This window comes from Arachis stenosperma, chromosome 6 (assembly GCF_014773155.1).
Source record: "Arachis stenosperma cultivar V10309 chromosome 6, arast.V10309.gnm1.PFL2, whole genome shotgun sequence".
Classification (NCBI taxonomy): domain Eukaryota; kingdom Viridiplantae; phylum Streptophyta; class Magnoliopsida; order Fabales; family Fabaceae; genus Arachis; species Arachis stenosperma.
This window is the reverse complement of record NC_080382.1, coordinates 21,042,806-21,061,764: the sequence shown is the minus strand read 5'-3', so window position 1 is coordinate 21,061,764 and position 18,959 is coordinate 21,042,806. Positions and strand designations below refer to the sequence as shown.

The window sequence follows — 18,959 nt, the reverse complement described above, 5'->3', positions numbered from 1 at the left end:
TTTGGCAAATTTATTAAATTATCTAATAATTTTTAGAAAAAATATTTCATTCGATTTCTAGTTTTCTACTAATTATCTGGAAAGACGCCTCCAAAAAAAAAATTCATTTCGATCGTCATATTTTTTTTGAAATTGATTTGTCTTTGTACCAAAAAGTAATATTTAATTTTTTGGCACAGAACTAATCAATCCTATAAAAATAAAACTCATGAGTCAAATTAAATATTTTTTATTATTAAGAACTTCGTTATCTTTTAAGATAATTGTCAAGACCTATTTTAAATTTTTTTAATTTTTAATTAATAATTTTATATAAAAATAATTATATATAAAATAAAAAATATTATTATCTATTTAAGTAGCTATAGCCTAATATAAAAATATTTTATTTTTGCTAATATAGTAATTTGTAAATAGATATTTGTAAAACAGATGGTGTAATATAACAAAAACATTTTGTTTAAATTTGTGTTCCTCAATATTTTGTGATATTTCAGTTATGGGAAAATATCCAAAGATGTTTACCATTTCCTTATTATCCGCCACTGTTATGGGAAACTTGTTTATTAGTCACTAAGTCATGGTGTGTATTAGGTATCTAGTTGATTTAAAATCCAAAGGGATTAGGCAACTCACCCTAAAGGAAACTTAATTTAATATTCATGTCTCGATATTTTGGTTTCAAGACATGAAATGAAAGGTACGGCGTACAAATTTAAATCATCCAAAATCTAAATTAAATTGTTTATTCAATTTAATTCAAATTGAAAATTGAACAATCAATTTAGTTGTTAGAATTACATTCGTTTGGTTAAACAAGTGTAAAAAATTTAAATTTTAGAGAAAAGGGCAATTTAATCCCTAACCTTTTAATCCGCGGACATTTTCGTCCCTGAGCATTGGAAAATACATTTAAATCCCTGACGTTCCTTAAAATAAGACCGATCAGTCCCCCCGTCCATGAGTCACCCTTAGAGCGGACGGAAAACGCTGAGCTGGCTCCCCCTATGCTGACATGGCTCATCGGCGTGCCCACGTGGCAAGTAAGTGGGTTGGAGGTTTTGAAAACGGGACACATTAGTCCCTCTAACACAATACGACGTCGTTCTGATGCCTGCCCCTTATTTACATTATCGTTCCTTTCCCTGTGTGCAATCCCTATTACACCCACAGAACTTTTACAGAATTACACAAAACCCTAAGGAAGATTAAAGATCAAAGACAGGATTACTCTGTTTCTCCTTCCAAAAAAACCACCGTCCCGACGGAAAAGGTTCCAGTGTGCATTCGGTGTGAATCCAGTCTGAGTTGCCGTCTTCATTACAGAAGGTAAGAATCAGTAGCATTGCTTAGTGAGTTGATTGTGTAGTTCAATTGTTATGAAAGTATGAACTGTTGTACGTGCATGGTGATAGTAATGGTATAAACTGTATGTGCGTTGTAACAGTGAATTTGATTCAATGTTAGGGCAAAGAAAAGTTCTTGGATGATTTTTGTTTCTATTTTTTTTTTTGTAGGAGATTGATGTATGAGTGTCTAGTTAGTTGAGCGTTGATTTCTGTTTTTTTCCTCCAGATGGTAGATGTATTTGTGGTGCCTGTTTTCTACCATGGAGGTAGTTTTGTCAGAAAAAGTAATGGTTCCCTTGTTTATGAAAATGGAAAGGTAGAGAAATTTCCCGAAATGGACCTGGATTATGTGAATTTTGGAGACTTGATCACACTTTTTAAAGGCTTGGGGTACCAGTCGTACAGGGCAGTTTATTGGTATGATCCAATGAGTGATGACATTGAGTCGGGGCTACACAGTTTGACAGGGGATGCAGGGATCAATGCCATGCGAGAGAACATAATGAAGAATACAAAGAAGCATGAGTTTTACCTGTACTTTGACCACCCTGTTGATAAGCCTGATATTGTGGAGGATGCTGGAAACAAAGGAAAGAGTCCTGTGTTAGGAGAGATTCAGAGTTCATTTTCAGATGATGGGTATGAGAGTACGGAGGATGAGCCCTACAAACCTCCACCACCCGGACATGAAACTGACAGTGATGATGGTGATAATAGCAATGAGGACAGAGCACGCAAAAGGAAGAGAGTTAGTAAGGGAAAGGAGAAAATTGTGTCTCCAAGAAAGCCATCTGCAAAGAAGCCATGTGCCAATAAGCCAGATGCAAAGAAGACAGGTGTGAACATGAGTAGGAGAAGTTGGTTAAAGAAGGGACAGAGTAGTGGAAAGGGGACATCTGAGGTGAATAGAAGGCAGCAGGCCAAGAGTGAACCCAATATACAGCAGCATGCCAAATCTGGGCCCAATGATCATGAGGCTGATTTTGGGCCCAATGAAGAACAGTCCAACACAGATCCAAGTGTGAGGTTCTATGTCAGTACAGTCCAAGATGATGATGATGATGATCCTATATATGATTACCATTCTGAGGAGTTACACACTCCTAACTCATCAGATGATGAGTCCAGTAGGCACAAATTTCCTGAATTTGATGATGATTATGCTTTTGGAGAGGGGAGGTTTGAGTTAGGGACAAGGTTTACAACCATAGAGAGATTTAAAGAAGTTGTGAAAGACTCTTTTATTGCTGAGGGTAGAGAGCTTAGGTGGATTAAGAATGATAGGGAGAGAGTTAGGGTGGGATGCAAGGATGATGACTGCCCGTAGTTAGTTCATTTGTCTTACAACAGATCACTGCAATGCTATCAGGTGAAGACTTACAAAAACGATCACACATGTGCAAGGGACCTAGGAAGTAACGCTGTTGATCAACATTGGATTAGTAAGAAGGTGGAGAAGAGAATGAGTTCACATCCTCACATGAGAACAAATGAAGCTGTTGACTTTCTGAGAGAGGAGTTCTCACTCACTGCACATCCAAAAATGGTCTACAGAGTAGTTAAGGAGGCAAGGGAGAAGATAATGGGCAATGAGAGGGAGCAGTACAATAATGTGAGGGATTACTTGTTTGAGATTCTAAGAAGCAACCCTGGCTCCAGGGCAGAGCTGTGTGTAACTCCAATTCCTCAAGCCCCTTCTGTGTTTGATAAGCTGTATATAGGGTTAGAGGCATGCAAGCAGGGGTTCAAGAGTGGATGCAGGCCTCTAATCCACCTTGATGGTTGCTTCCTGAAAACATACTATGGTGGACAACTCTTAACTGCAGTGGCACAAGATGCGAATAATCAATTTTATGTTGTTTCTTATGGAGTTGCAAGGTCTGAAACCAAAGAGTCTTGGAAATGGTTTCTTACTCTACTTCAGGAGGATCTGGGGGATGTTCAGACTCATGGTTGGAATTTCATGTCCGACCAACAGAAGGTAATATTCACAACTTGATAATGGTTGAATTATTTCAATCTGAATTCTATTGTAGTTAGATATTCACTCACTGTTATACTTAGTTTAATAATACAGTTGTTCATAATTGACTAGTTGTGTTTAATGGTGAAATCTTTGTGTACTGCTGATAGGGTTTGCTGCCTACTTTGAAAGAAGTTATGCCAAATGCACATCACCGGAACTGTGTGATGCACATTTGGAAAAACTTCATAAACCGATTTAAGGATTTGTATATTCGGGAGGTAGTTTGGGATTGTGCTAGGTGCACCACCATACCCGAATTCAAGGAACAGATGGAGAAGCTGAAAGGCATTAATCAAGGGGCATGGGAATATCTCTCCAAGTTTGAGCCAGCAACTTGGGTCAAGGCATATTTCTCCCACGGGCCAAAAGTGGACAACCTCACAAATAACATGTGTGAGGTGTTCAACTCAAAGATAGTCAGCTATAGAAGCAAGCCTATACTCACCATGTGTGAAGAAATTAGGTGCTATCTGATGCGGAGAATGGTTAAGCATAAAGAGCTACTAAGTGATTATACTGGAAAGCTCGCACCGGTTCAGTAGAAGAGGATGGAGCGCCTAATAAGGCCTAGCAATAAATGGCGTGCAGACTGGACAGGTGATGATGCACGCAAGCGTTTCGAAGTTACTCGTAAAGCTACAAAGGTTGACGTTGATCTCATAAGGCAGACTTGCTCCTGCAACAAATGGCAGCTAACTGGTAAGTTCTAAGTTACTCAAACGCATTACCTTAATCTGATTCAAGAATTAGTTATATTGTTTTCAATCTTTTCACTGCTGGCTGAATGATGTTTTAGTATGTTGATTTTGTTGTTTTTAACTTGCTAGCTGAATGATATTTTAATATATTATTTTCAATATTTTAAGCTGCTGGCTGATTGTTGTTTTATTACTGGTGCACTCAATTCTGGTTGATGATGTTGTCTTTTGTGTTAGGCATGCCATGTATCCATGCCATAGCAGCAATAAGAAAGAGGCATGATCATCCAGAGGATTATGTGCATCCATGGTTATGCATAGAGTCAATACACAAGACATATGCTCATTGTATTCAGCCTGTGCCAAGTGAGGAGTTCTGGACAAGGACTGAGTACACAAGGCCGGATCCTCCAATCATAAAGAGGCCAATTGGCAGGCCAAAAGTGCATAATAGACAAAAGGATCCAGCTGAGCCAATGATGCAACAAGGAGATAAGTTGAAGAGGTCATTCAAAGTGACTTGTAGTAAGTGTGGTTCAACGGGACATAACTACAAGACATGCAAGGGCGCTTCATCTAATCCCAATTGGAAACCTAAGGCAAAGAAGCCCAAGAAAGGTTCCACATCTCAGTCATTGGCAGTCATCCCATTGTCACAGTCAGCCCCAAATGATAGTGTAAGTAATTTGCTTTAGGAGTAATCTGTTTGATTTCTTAACTATGCTAGGAGTATATGTGTTTACTTCAATGTTTGATTTCTTTAGGAGTGTATGTGATTTCTTAACTATGCTAGGAGTAATTTATCTGTTTGCATTGTTATCTATTATGATCAGGATGCTCCATCTACTCAGGATGCTCCACCTACTCATGATGCTCCATCTGGTCATGATCATGACAAAGCTACTCAGCAATCCACACCTGCTGTAACTTACTAACTGTTCAATTGATTAATTAATGTCTACTATGTCTAATTGGTTTGACTAATTACAATGCTTTTCAATCCAGCTCTCAACACAGGGGTCAAGTGGTGTCATCCCAGGTCCTTCCAACCCTGTGGCAGCAACACAAGCAGCACTCCAAGTCAGGCCATGACCAGCAACCAGGAGGACACCTTTTCGACTTCCACTCCAAGTACCATCCACAGCGGCCCAAAGAAGTCAAGCAACTCCACCGAAGATGAGGCCCAAGCAAAAGATATTCAGGCCACCAGCTCCGCTATGCCCCAGTCCACAACCACCTCAAAGTCAGCCAAACACCGCTAACTCACAACAACCTCAAGTCCTACCAGGAACAAGTGCAGCAGCTACCCAGGAGACATTAGCGGCAGCAGGCACGACCATAAGCAGATTATTCAAATTCATCCCTAATCCACCTACCATTGTGCCAAAGAAGTGAAGAACTGTCTAGATTATAGTTATGCTCATTTTGGAGTTTAGGTTTCTACTTATTTCTGAACAGTTTGGCTTATGCCTTGTATTTTGTGTTTAAGGCTTACTTTTGACATCTTAAGCTTCAACAAACTACTCATTTTTTGAGACTTGTTCATTTTGGAAATATTTAGTAGACAATGGCTATGAGACTTGTTCATTTTGGGAAATTTTATGAGAACTGTTTAGCAATATAACATCATCTTTCTAAATTATGTATGCAACTACAGCCTTTAATTCCTCAATGTTTCCATGTTTATTTACATACTCAAAACATAAGTTCAACATACTGATATTATAACTCCAGTTCCATTTAGATTACAGGACCCATAACTTGCCAAAATGGCATGTTTCAATACATAAGATGAACCTACAACATACCATTCTCTATCATGATTGTTATAGTTCATCTCTCAAGCAATAGCTACATAAAAGGCAACAACAACAGCAAATATAATTACACAAATACACAAGGCTAATGGGTTTTTCTTCTTCTCCAAAGCAATAATCTTCTCCTCCAAAACAGCCATTCTATGATCCAATTCATCTTCCTTTTCCTCTTCTTCTTCTACAACTTCAACATGTTTCCCAACGAAATGTCTGCTCTCACATATGCAACAATTGCTTCCTATTCTGGCAAGATGCTCATCGACCCAAACAAAAAATTTGCAATGAGGTTCCTTTCCCTGTCAAAATCACCAAAATCATCTACTGTCAGCATCCATCTCAGATCAAATCAAAGGCAGAATTTTTAAATTTACCTTATAGAATGGACAACCCAAGAAGATTCTGTTAGGGTTTCTGCTGGTCCTTGACATGTACATTATTGCATAAACTCCACAAAAGCACCTAGGGACGACGGCGTCGTTTGGATGGTCAGCATGAACACCACAAGGAATTGAGCTTGAAACGGATTTTTCTTCTCTTACTCCACTAACGCTTCTTTTTGAGGTTGATGATGCCCCCTTCGTCGCCATTACCAAAATCTGAACAAGTCTTCTCCTCAACACCAGCTGCCACCATGAAGGAACGACCCATACGGATTTTAATATTAGGGCAGGATTCAGAACGACGTCGTATTGTGTTAGAGGGACTAATGTGTCCCGTTTTCAAAACTTCCAACCCACTTACTTGCCACGTGGGCACGCCGATGAGCCATGTTAGCATAGGGGGAGCCAGCTCAGCGTTTTCCGTCCGCTTTGAGGGTGGCTCATGGACGGGGGGACTGATCGGTCTTATTTTAAGAAACGTCAGGGATTTAAATGTATTTTCCAATGCTCAGGGACGAAAATGTCCGCGGGTTAAAAGGTCAGGGACTAAATTGTCCTTTTCTCTAAATTTTATTTTGTATATGCAATAATTCATTAATTAGCAGACCTTTAAAATTGAATCGGATCTAAATCACAAACACCTTAATAAAAAAGAGGCGCATAATATATTCGAAATTCAAATTGGGTTGATTATTTTGACTCAACACACAAATTAGACTCTTGAGTATTGGGTACGAAGGTTTTTTTATATAAAAAAAAGAGTTAAATATTTATAGCCGAGTTTATTATAATTGAACAATTAAAAATGGGCTTTAAAAATGAAATAAAGATATCTCGAGAATTTTGTATTCCAAGTATTTTTACGGAAAAACAACTATTTGTACCCATGAACTTTGTGAACGCTGATAAAAATATCCATTAAAGAAGGAAACTAACGTTTGTATCCATCAAAGATGAATTCCGTACGACAAAAATACCTAAATCGTAAATTTATGTTGACTTTTTTAATAAAATTCCAAAATCGCCCCCACCATTATCTTCAACATTAACTCATAACCCTCTCTTCTTTTCCAAATCAAACTTTTACATCTATCCATTACCACCACCTTAACCACCTTCTTTTTTCTCTGCTACTCCACCACTGCTACTATGACGGCATTTCCATCTTCACGAACCCATCTCCAAAAAATTTGATCATCGACACAACCTCTCCAATCAGATCCCTCTCCCCCTTTCTCTCCCCCTCTTCCACAAACCCCGCGTCATCTTCGTCACGGTCAACACCACCCACCTCCATTGCCGTTGTGATTATCGGAGTCATTCTCTGACTTGACAAGTATCTTAACATAGATATGATTGAAGATTTTTGAGAGAATCTGAACAATGAATACACTCAATTGGTTCAATTTGGGTATAGATAGAAACAAATAAATTATTAGTTACAGGAGATTTGTTCAACTTCATTAATTATATAATAAATTTGTAATTTGTACTGTTGTAAATATAGGACCTTTCTCTATGGAGTTCATGAGCTTGAAGTGGACCTATGAGGAGTTGAATCGCACCACAGGAAGAAACCTTGCGCGCTGGATCTCGGTTCAGTCTCGCTTCCAGAGCTTCTCCATCTTGTGGCGGCATTAGACGGGGTCTTGGCCAGAGGTATAGGTGATCTGTGCATGGGCTTGAGGCGGCGCTGGAGCCGCCGCAGAGTTTGGGTGGCTGCAATTGAAGGTGGTAGCGTTACGTGGGAATGGATGGATTTCCTGGTTGCCTTGTTGTCATCTTTGTCATCGTCAACATGAAAAGATGGCGGTAGTGGTGGTTAGTGGAGTAGTAGAGAATAGAAGGTGGTTAAGGTAGTGGCAATAGAGGTATTTAAGATTTGGGAAAGAAGAGAGGAGGGGTTGAAGATATAATGGTGGGGTAATTTTAGAATTTTATTAAAAAGTCAACATAAATTTATGATTTGGATACTTTTGTCGTACGGAATTCATCTTTAATGAATACAACGTTTAATTTTCTTTTTTAATAGGTATTTTTATTAACATTTACAAAATTTATGAGTACAAATAATTATTTTTCCTATTTTTACAGTATTTACAATTTCTATTTTCTTCTGTATATCTGAACTTAGAGTCTTAGACATCTGCTTTTAATGCATCTTTTGGATATGAAGTTATATTTGGTATAATAGTGTTTTGGGCTAATGGTTTTAGATAACGATAGTTGTATAACAATGCCATTATGTATATGTATTATAGAGGACACTTATGTTTTTTCAGTAAAGAAAAAGCCTATTAAAAAAAATGTATATGTATTATACACATAGAACGTTCTTATAAGTTATAAGTAATTATTTTAAATGGTTAAATAACAAATATATTATATCAATGTTTAGTGTTATATTTGGGAAATTAAATTTTCAGTTCTAAGACATAAAATTTAACTTTTTTAATATTTTTATAAAATAAAGATATAAGACAAAACTAAAATTTTAATAATATTTATTTTTAAAATTACTTTTATTTCACATTTTAAATTTTAAATTTAATCTCAAATTTTCTTTTTTAACATCAAACATAATACAAAAATTTTATTTAATGTCTATTTTATTGTGATAAGAACTGATGTGGATAACCATTGATTACATGGACGACTGATTTTTCTAAACCAAATTGAATTTTAATGAAATTTAAAAATGATGCCCATGTATGCATATAAATAGAGAACCAAATATGAAGTAATACACACAGTTACAACAACAATATTATATTCTCTCTTTCGTACACATCAATAACAATAATCTTTTCTCTTTTTCTATTGTCTATATACAAAATTTTTTCCTTTCTCTTTCATATGTTGCTAATATATAATAGTAATAAATATTTAAGTTACTTCTATTATTATAGTGAGATAATTATATTGGTAAATATTAAAACTAAAGTCTTCTATTTATATTTTATTTTATATTATATCTTCCTTATTTATTTATTCTACAACACGGTATCAACACGAGACTCTGATCAAATTTTAGGAAGATTCAGGTAACAAATTTTTATTATGTCGAAGCTTTCTCGTCTTAAATTTAATGATCTTGATATATTTAGAAACAACTATTTATCATGGAAACTAGATACTGAAATCCATCTTGATTCAATGGATCTTGGAGATACCATTAATGCTGAAAATAATGCATCCCAAAAGAATAAAGGCAAAGCCATTATTTTCCTTCGTTGTCATCTTGACGAGGGATTGAAAAATGAATATCTCACATTAAAAGATCCTGCAAATCTTTGGAAAGACCTTAAAGAAAGGTATAATCATAAAAAGACAGTGATACTTCCTCAAGCCCAATATGAATGGACGCACTTGCATCTACAGGATTTTAAATCCATAAATGAATATAATTTGGTAATGTTTCGAATCACCTCATGAATAAAATTATGTGGAGAAAAGATATCTGATAATGATATGTTAAAAAAAAACTTTCTCAACCTTCCATACCTCGAATGCGCTCCTACAGCAACAGTATCGAGAAAAATGATTTAAAAGACATTTTGAGTTAATTTCTTGCCTTCTTGTTGTTGAACGCAACAATGAGTTGCTTTTAAAAAATCATGAAACGCGCCCAACTGGCGCTGCCCCATTTTCTGAAGTAAATGCGACAAATCATTACCCCATAAGAGATAAATGAGAAGGCTTTAGTAAAAAAAAACTATGGAAGGAAAAGAAATTATGTTCAAAATAGAGGATCTCACCATAAGAGGGATAAATAAAGAAATATTGGGCAAAATATATCAACAGAGGATAATTGTTTCCGTTGTGGTGGAAAGGGCCATTGGTCGCGTACCTGTCGTACCCCAAGGCACCTAGTCGATCTTTATCAAGTATCTTTGAAAAATGATGATAAAGGAAAGGAAACAAATTTCATTTCAAACGATGCTGAAAATTCTACCACTCATTATGATGTATCTGATTTCTTTGAGGATCTAAAGAAAATATTGGTCATTTGACCAATGATGGAATAGTTTAATATGTGGGATTGTTAAGTATCCATGTAAATAAATAATGTAAAGAACTTATTATTAACTTTTATTTTCTATGTATTTACGTTTCAAATATGATGTATATAAATAATGAAATATTAATATTTATGAACTTTGAAATTATTAAATGTCTCAAGTTTTAAAATAAAATTTTGATATATGACATTATTTTTATGTACAGTATTTCTTAGAAAAATAATTCCGATCAAGTATTCAATTTAACTGTGCATACTACTCATTTTATTATTATTATTTGTCTTCGAAGAAAATGGCAAGAATCTATAATGAAAATGTATGTCTTGCGGATAGTGCAAGTTCGCATATCATTCTCAAAAGTGATATATATTTTATCCATCTTGTGCCAAAAAGAAGAATATGTTAATACTATTATTGGCTCAGGCAATGTGATTGAAGATTCTGGAAGAGCTATAATTTTATTTTTCGGAGGAACAAAATTCATAATAAATAATGCACTGTTGTCTACCAAGTCTCTAAGAAACTTGTTGAGCTTTAAAGATATTCACTGAAATGGATATCATATTGAGACTATGAATGAGGGAAATCATGAGTACTTATGTATCACAACTCATGATTCAAATAAAAAAGGTTATATTAGAAAAGTTGCCCTCACTTTTATATGGGTTATATTACACCAAAATTAGTGCAATTGAATCACTTGCCACTGTAAACTAGAAGTTTACTAACCCAAATAAATTCATAACTTGGTACGACCGTGGGTCATCCGGGAACAACCATGATACAGATAATTATTGAAAACTCCCATGGACATTCATTAAAGAACCAAAAGATTCTTAAATCTAATAAATTTTGTTGTGCTGCATGTTCTCAATGGAAGTTAATTTTAAAGCCATCACCAGTAAAGATTGGATTTGAGTTCCCTGAATTCTTAGAAAAGATTCAAGGTGATATATTGGACTTATTCATCTACCATATGAATCTTTTAGATATTTTATGGTCCTAATAGACGCATCTTTGAGATGGTCATATGTGTGCTTATTGTCTTCTCGCAATCTGGCATTTGCGAGATTACTGGCCCAAATTATTCGATTAAAAGTACAATTTCTAGAAAATCCAATCAAAGTAATTTGTCTTGATAATGCTGGTGAATTTACTTCCCATGCTTTTGATACATATTGTATGGCTAATGGAATAAGTATTGAACATCTAGTAGTTTATGTTCACACACAAAATATGTTAGCAGAATCACTTATTAAACGCCACCAATTAATTGCTAGACCCTTACTTATGACTTTTGAGAACAAATCTCCCAACCTCAGTTTGGGGGTATGCTATTTTACATGTCGCACACTTATTTGTTTGAGGCCAACGAGTTACCATCAATTCTCTCCTATGTAGGGGTGGAAAAAGGCCAGGCGGCCTGTCAGGGGCCTGCAGCCTGACCTGTGTTTAGCCTGGCCTGGCCTGGCCTGTTATAAAATAGGTACAGGCCCAGGCTCTTTTAAAAGCCTTAATACATTAATAGGCCAGGCCCAGACTCACTAATTAGCCTTATAGGCCTGCCAGGCCTGCCTGGGCCTGTTAAAATATAATTAAATATATAAATAATTATTTATTATTAATAAAATTATGAGTTATTTTAAATTTATTATATTTTATTATAAATATTTTTGTATATTTTAAATATGTTAAAAGTTTAAATTTTTTTATAAATATTAAATATATGACATATTACATATAACTATTTTTATTAAAAAATAATTTTTTTAAATAATATTTTTATTTTTGTAAAAAAAAAAAATAACAGGCCTTTTAACAGGTTTCAGGCCAGGCCAGGTTGAATAACAGGCCAGGCCTAGTACTTTATAAAGAGCCTATAACAGGCTGCAGGCCAGGCTCAGGCCAATCAGCTGTATGACAGGCCAGGCCTGTTAAGAGCAAAGCCTGGCCTGGCCTGGCCTGTTTCCACTCCTACTCCTATGCAATTAGCTTTTGGCCAGCAACCAAATGTTTCCCAATTAAGAATATTCGGGTGTGCGATATATGTTCCATTGCACCACCTAATCGCACCAAAATAGAACACCAAAGAAAATTTGGGATATATGTTGGATATGATTCTCCCTCTATAGTGAGGTATCTTGAGATATAAACTGGAGATGTATTTAAAGCCCGGTTTGCGGATTGTCATTTTGATGAATCAAAAATTCCAACATTAGCAGGAGAAAATAAGATTCCTGAAAAGGAACTTAATTGGAATGCATCATCGTTGATGCATTTAGATCTTTAATCAGGGCAATGTGAACTAGAAGTTCAAAAGATTATACATTTGCAAAGAATAGCAAATGAATTGCCTGATACATTTTTCGATACAAATAAATAGGATAACCAAATCTTATATACCAGCGACAAATGCCCCAATTCGAATTGATATCCCAATATGACAAATAGCCACTAAAGCAAATTCACACCAGAAGCGTGGCAGGCCTGTCGGTTCCAAAGACAAAAATCCTTGAAAGAGAAAAGAGGTAAATACTATTCCTGTTAAAAAAGACATAGTAAAGACACATGTAATTGTCCGAAATTTTGATATAGTTTTAATGTCAGAAGACGTTCAGGTACCTGAAAATTATGAACATGACGAGATCTCAATAAATTATGTATTTACAGGAGAAAAATGGGACCGAAATAAGACAATTATTAATGAAATATTTGCATATAATGTGACATTAAATATCATGCATAAAAGTAAGGATCTTGAGTCAAGATCAGTCGAAGAATGTCGACAAAGAAATGATTAGCCAAAATGGGAAGAAGTCATGAAGGCTGAATTAGACTCACTTGCAAAACGTGAAGTCTTTGGACCTGTAGTCCGTACACCTGAAGATGTAAAACCTGTTGGATACCGATGGGTATTTGTGAGAAAACAAAATGAGAAAAATGAAGTTGTCGCTACAAAGCCCGACTTGTGGCACAAGATTTTTAATGAGGCAGTCTCTATCACAAAGAATATTGTATTTTTTTTCCTTCACTAAGATTTTTTCCCAATAGATTTTTCTTTAGTAAGGTTTTAACGAGACAATAATCCTAAATGGTCATCTAAGAGAGAGTGTTGTAATAAGAGCTGATGTAGATGACCATTGATTATATGAGCGGCTGATTTTTCCAAGACAAACTGAATTTTAATGAAGTTTGAAAATGATGCTCATATATACATATAAATAGAGAACCAAATATGAAGTAATACACACAGTTACAACAATAATATTATATTCTCTCTTTCGTACACATCAATAACAATAATCTTTTTTCTCTTTCTATTGTTTATATACAAAACTTTTTTTCTTTCTCTTTCATACGTTACTAATATATAATAGTAATAAATATTTAAGTTACTTCTATTATTATAATGAAATAATTATATTAGTATATATCAAAACTAAAATCTTCTATTTATATTTTATTTTATATTATATCTTCCTTATTTATTTATTCTACAACATATGTTACATATCTCTCAATTGTTGTCTTTTAATTTTGTTTTTTAGTCTCAAGTCTCTTTTTTAAACACAGTCATACCGAATTGCTGCTTCAATTTTTTTATTGTTTGGCCGAGACTGAAAATTCGTTAGAGAAAAATCTACCCTAATTTACGTCAACAAATTCTTCTTTGTAGACTTGGCCCAAGCCCAAACTCAAACAGTCAAACTTTGAGCGTTTACTTAATTGATCCCCTTGCAACAAATCACAACCGTCGATTAACTTCTTAAAATCAGCGAACCCCGTTTATACCCTTCTCCTATAAATGGAAGCTCTTGCCTCTTTCATCCAAATGCAAACCCTAATTCCTATTTGAGTTCCTCTTCTCTGCTCCCACTTCCGTTGTTCTGTTCGTTCAATCAATTTGTGGTTTCTGTTAGGATCTTGGTTTTTCTGTTTGCGTTTTTCGTATATTCGGCCAAATGACGAATCTTTCGAAATGCTGAGAGCTCAAATCCTTTGAGTGCAGTGAATAGCTTCATTTGAATAGGAAGATCTGATGCCACTTTCTCATGTTTATGTTCTTAAAATTAGTTCTCTTTTTGTTTACGTCTTTATATACCCTACTATAATTTGAAAAAAAAATGTTTATTTTATTTTATTCTAAAAAATTCGATGTTCTTAATTTTCATTGAATTAAGCTAGCTAAGGATTGTTATATCTATAGCCTATGATGCAATTGTATAATTCAGAAGTGCAATGTTATTGCATTTAATGTGTTGAAACATTTTTTGAACTAGGACGGTCTGAGGCTACAAAAATTTATTCACAACCCTAGGTTTATAATTTCTAAGGTTCTTCTTTTCAAGTGAGATTTTTAGTTTATGTTGAACAACATTTTAATAATGGATTTATTGTTGTCGTGCTGTGGATGATGAGAAATATAATTTTACAGTTATCCCTGGCTGATATAGCAGGTGATGAAATTTTGTAATCTGACACGCACTGTTTATTACATATGCAAACATTTAGAGTACTTAGTTGAGGCATGGCTCATGATTCATTAGTATCTTGTTTTGTGTTTTGTACTTTACTGTTTTACATTGTTTTTAATAATAATAATAATAATAACAACAACAACAACAACAACGATGATGATTATTATTTAATTAAAGTTTTATGACCTTTAATTTTTGTACTTAAGTTGGATTAAAAAATAATTTTTAACCAAGTTCTTTTGTGTTGCAGCTATTGTATTTGTTATAGCGTTTTGACAGGTATGGTCAGTAAAATCTATTGGAACAAGATTAGTCAATACTATGCCTGAACTTCAAATTGAAGCCAAGTAAAAGATTATGATGTTTCTACCTAATAGATATTAGCTAATGGGTACGCCCTCAGTTGTGTACGAAAAAGAACTTTGTTATGATAAGTGTAAAGAAATTGCATAGATGATTTATAAACAAGCTGTATAATTTAAAGTGTTGCCAAATAAATAGCAATCTTAGAATGGTGCTAAGGAATTTGCCGATGGAAAATCATAACATTATCTCACTTCTCATTGTTTCCATCATCATGAACATTTACAGAAGCATGAAAGGGCATCAGTTGCCAAATTCAGCCATACATTAATACTACCACCTAAAGATGGAGCTACGAACAAACAACAGAAAAACAACAAACCCGAAAGAAATTTTACATATACATCAATTCTACAGAATAATTGAGTATTTCATAGAAACGTTCGTGACCACAAACAGCACATGGCTCTAAAATTATTTGAGTTTGATGACTAGATGCACTAATCAAGACAATTTAGAGCTATTTATCCATAATGTAACCTTTTTTTACATGCCCATGTTTCTACCCTGCCACAGACCATTTAGGCAGATTCAATCATAGATGAAACTTTATATAATGGCCTTATTTTTCATCCATGACTTTAGAATCCATCCATTGTGGACACTAGATATCATGATACGGAATGCTACACCAGGGGTGCAACTGCTGGTGATCGATCTACTTTATCGTGATATACCGATTTGTACCATGTTTGGCCCAATGGTCCTTGAGGTCAACTGGGTTTGACAGATCATGACCCTCAGTAGCAAGCCGGCTAAGCAGCTTATTGAAAGCACTTCCACTCATTTTCCGGCCACCTATCCGAGCATGCCTCTTGTTAGGAACTGCTGGAAGGGGATACACTGAAAGGGTGGTTGTGCAACAGGCAGATTGCCAACCTCCATTTCCCCATTTGTAACACTGCCTCAGAACACCAGTACAAGAACACCCGGGAGCTGGCATTGTCGACTCATCGTATGCAACTTGGTTCAATGCCAAGTCCTGGGATTTCCAATCGGCCTTTGTCACCTCTAACTGCTTGTTAAGGTCTTCGCTCCCGTTAATCATTTCCTGACTACTCTTCCATTCATTAGCCTTGCCAAACATCATCTTGTGAGTATCTTCGTCATCCCTCTTCACCTTTCTAGTACCTTTTGAAGCCTTCTTATTTGGTGAAACTGACTTGGGTTCCTTTGGTCGTTTACCTCGCCGGGACTTCCCAGCCTCTGAAGGAATGGTCACAGTTGGGAGGGAATCACTTGTGTGCATTTCCCTTGCAGTGTAAGAACCGTCACCCATATTATTAGGCATGTGGTGTACTTGTTGCTGTGGATGATGCATATGTTTGATACCCCGTGAGATTTGGCATCCAGGAGGGCATGAGGACGGCATACTGCTGTTGGTTAGGGAATTTTCTCGATATTGAAGAGCGGCAATTGCATTGTCTCGTTCAATTAAAGCATTATTTCGTTCTGTGATCGCAGCATCCCGCTGCAGGAAAGCCATGTCGCGCTCTGCAAGTGCTGCCTTCTTCTCAGAAAGAGCCAGGTTTCTTTCTTGAATTAGTGCATCTCTCTCAGCCATAAGAGCCATAATTTGTTTCATAGAAGGCTGATGTTGCATCAACCACTGCAATAGCAATTTCGAGACCAACATTATCAGAATAAAGCACCTTGTGTGAGGAGGAAAAACATGTCCAACTTGGTAATTGTTAGTTCATAAAGACAATTTGTAATGAAGTTATCTATGAACAGGAACGATTTTCATGTACCTGTCCGGGGCTAGATTTATATTGATCTGCTTTGTGCCTTCCATTTTCACGATGCCCAGCATCATCCATCAGAAACTCAAACTATTGACCCTAGGTCTCCTCAACCTGTTTGGAACTTGGTTAATCAAACACTATTTGCTCGGAGTCCTGCATATCAATAAATTAGCTAGTCATATGTTATAGAGAGATATAAGTGGAGCATCTTTTTCCTCCATTTTTCTTGTGGCACGGGAAATTGTGTAGGAAGACATTCTTCCACCAATAACTCCAACCAAAATACATGCTGCATAAATTGAAATACATACCATGGCTATACACTGGATTGTACAATCAACGAATGTATTAACACTTGATCAAAATTATTCCTACACAATAATGTGATTTGGTAAGTCAACAACGATTCAGACATGCAAATAATGCCAGCTGAAAAACACTCAAATATAAACCCTCAAATGGTATCTGTCATAAAAATTAGGAAGATAAGCACTAAATTTGAGCAAAACTACAAGCGGTTTGGCAGGGCAGAGGATCTACTAATAACGAGATTAGAATGCATATATTCACACACAAAGACATGGCAGTTGCAACATGCAAAAGAAGTTAACTTTAGTACAGCATTTAATACTAGCAACTAAAACACTGTTAATTGTGTTCGTGATATTGTCCTGAATATTTACCATTTGTAGATCTTATTTCATAAAATCCGCGCAAACAAGGCAAAAGGGATGGAGAAAGGTAATTGTTTGGTTTGAAAAATCTTTAAGTGATCAACACAGAATGCAGGAAGAAAAGACATTGCAAAAATAAGCTAAAAAGAGAAAAACATAAGTAAGGTTCTTTTCAGGTGATACTACCAACTACAGAGTACATGTAGTTGACAGGAAAAAAGGGTTGCAAGTATATCATCCAAGATTTGTGTGTGTTCTACTTTAACTATCAGTCAATGAAAAGTTGACTTAGTCTTTGCAATGTTATAGTTAAGCTTTGCAAGCTACATTCCAAATGAATCAAAGTGACTCCACCCCCAAGACCAAAAATAGTTCTTTAACAATGGGATGGCTACATGAACATTGAAAATTCACGAATGAAAATTAAATAAAGAGTATATGATGATGATGGTGAATTGAAGCTTAAATAAAAGGTAGTTAAGAAAGATCCACTTTTTATTGTCTAAATAACCATTTTCCTTACACATTATACTTGAATTATACCTAGTTTAATTACTATTAATCTAGTTCAAGTTCAAGTGATTTAGCATAAATCGGCCCAACAGAAACTACATATTGCAATAATTCAAATAACCATATTCTGTAGCTAATTACATTAAACCAAATTCGTGATTACTTCCCTAAATCTTAGTACCTTACTACCACAACCCACATTCCACTTAACAAGGTCAACGTATCAAATCTAAAAAACACAATTTCTGGCATTTCGACAAATTCTACCTGAAACCACGGATCCACCTGGAAAAAAAAATCGGAAGCAACAAGCAAGAAGAGATTCTAAAACCTCGACACTATATAAACTGAAACAAAAAATTAACGCAATTCTAAATTATCACTGCGTGAAGTTGGAAGATGCAAGAACTACAAAAATTGAAGTTGCTGAGAGGACATGTAAACATAGTAATCCGAAAGAAAAAAGCTAGAAACAAAGAGAAAATTAAAATTGAAGGCGAGAAGCTGCTGATAAGAAAAGAGTTGAATGAAATGAAACTTACGAGAACTTAGATCGGCGAGAAGATCGAGTAGAGAAAGTTGAAGAAGATAAGAGCATAGAGAGTAGAAGATCGAAACCCTAATTTTTGCAGCAGAAAAAAAAAACCGATAATGTGTTGGATATCGGAGATTTTTTTTATTTTTTTTTACACCAATTTCTGAGTAAGATTGTTTTCTGCGATGTCTTTGCAAATTTTCTTTGTTTCGTACTTGGTGGATGCTACGGTGAGAATGAAAACTTTTTTCCATGGTTCTGAAAAATGTTAATATTAATATTCATGTAGTTCCTACATAAATTTACGACATAAATAATTTTTATAGTGATATAATTTTTTTGGTGACTTATAGTGATAT

General features: G+C 35.3%; 1 protein-coding gene and 2 non-coding genes across 3 annotated transcripts; 2 read left to right on the top strand and 1 right to left on the bottom strand.

The window, feature by feature from the left end:
• The first annotated feature begins 14,498 nt into the window (after nucleotides 1-14,498).
• LOC130938686 (small nucleolar RNA snoR20a) lies at nucleotides 14,499-14,585 on the top strand. The gene has a single exon (XR_009069842.1). It is a non-coding gene; the product is annotated as a small nucleolar RNA snoR20a (small nucleolar RNA).
• A 109-nt stretch (nucleotides 14,586-14,694) lies between these two features.
• Nucleotides 14,695-14,778, top strand: LOC130938671 (small nucleolar RNA R38). The gene has a single exon (XR_009069828.1). It is a non-coding gene; the product is annotated as a small nucleolar RNA R38 (small nucleolar RNA).
• A 663-nt stretch (nucleotides 14,779-15,441) lies between these two features.
• On the bottom strand, nucleotides 15,442-17,030 carry LOC130933488 (protein BASIC PENTACYSTEINE6). Its single transcript, XM_057863124.1, has 2 exons — nucleotides 16,885-17,030; nucleotides 15,442-16,742 (listed from the first exon to the last, which is right to left on the bottom strand). The coding sequence occupies exons 1-2, from the start codon at nucleotides 16,951-16,953 to the stop codon at nucleotides 15,792-15,794; spliced, it is 1,020 nt and encodes a 339-aa protein (XP_057719107.1). The 5' UTR covers nucleotides 16,954-17,030; the 3' UTR covers nucleotides 15,442-15,791.
• Between the last annotated feature and the right edge of the window lie 1,929 nt (nucleotides 17,031-18,959).

What these genes read in the sequence shown, in the direction of transcription:
- LOC130933488 (XM_057863124.1), bottom strand. Translation starts at nt 16,953, where the DNA reads ATGGATGATGCTGGGCATCGTGAAAATGGAAGGCACAAAGCAGATCAA. An exon ending in ATAAATCTAGCCCCGGACAG is followed by an intron (nt 16,743 to 16,884) that starts GTACATGAAAAT and finishes TTGCTATTGCAG; the next exon opens with TGGTTGATGCAACATCAGCC.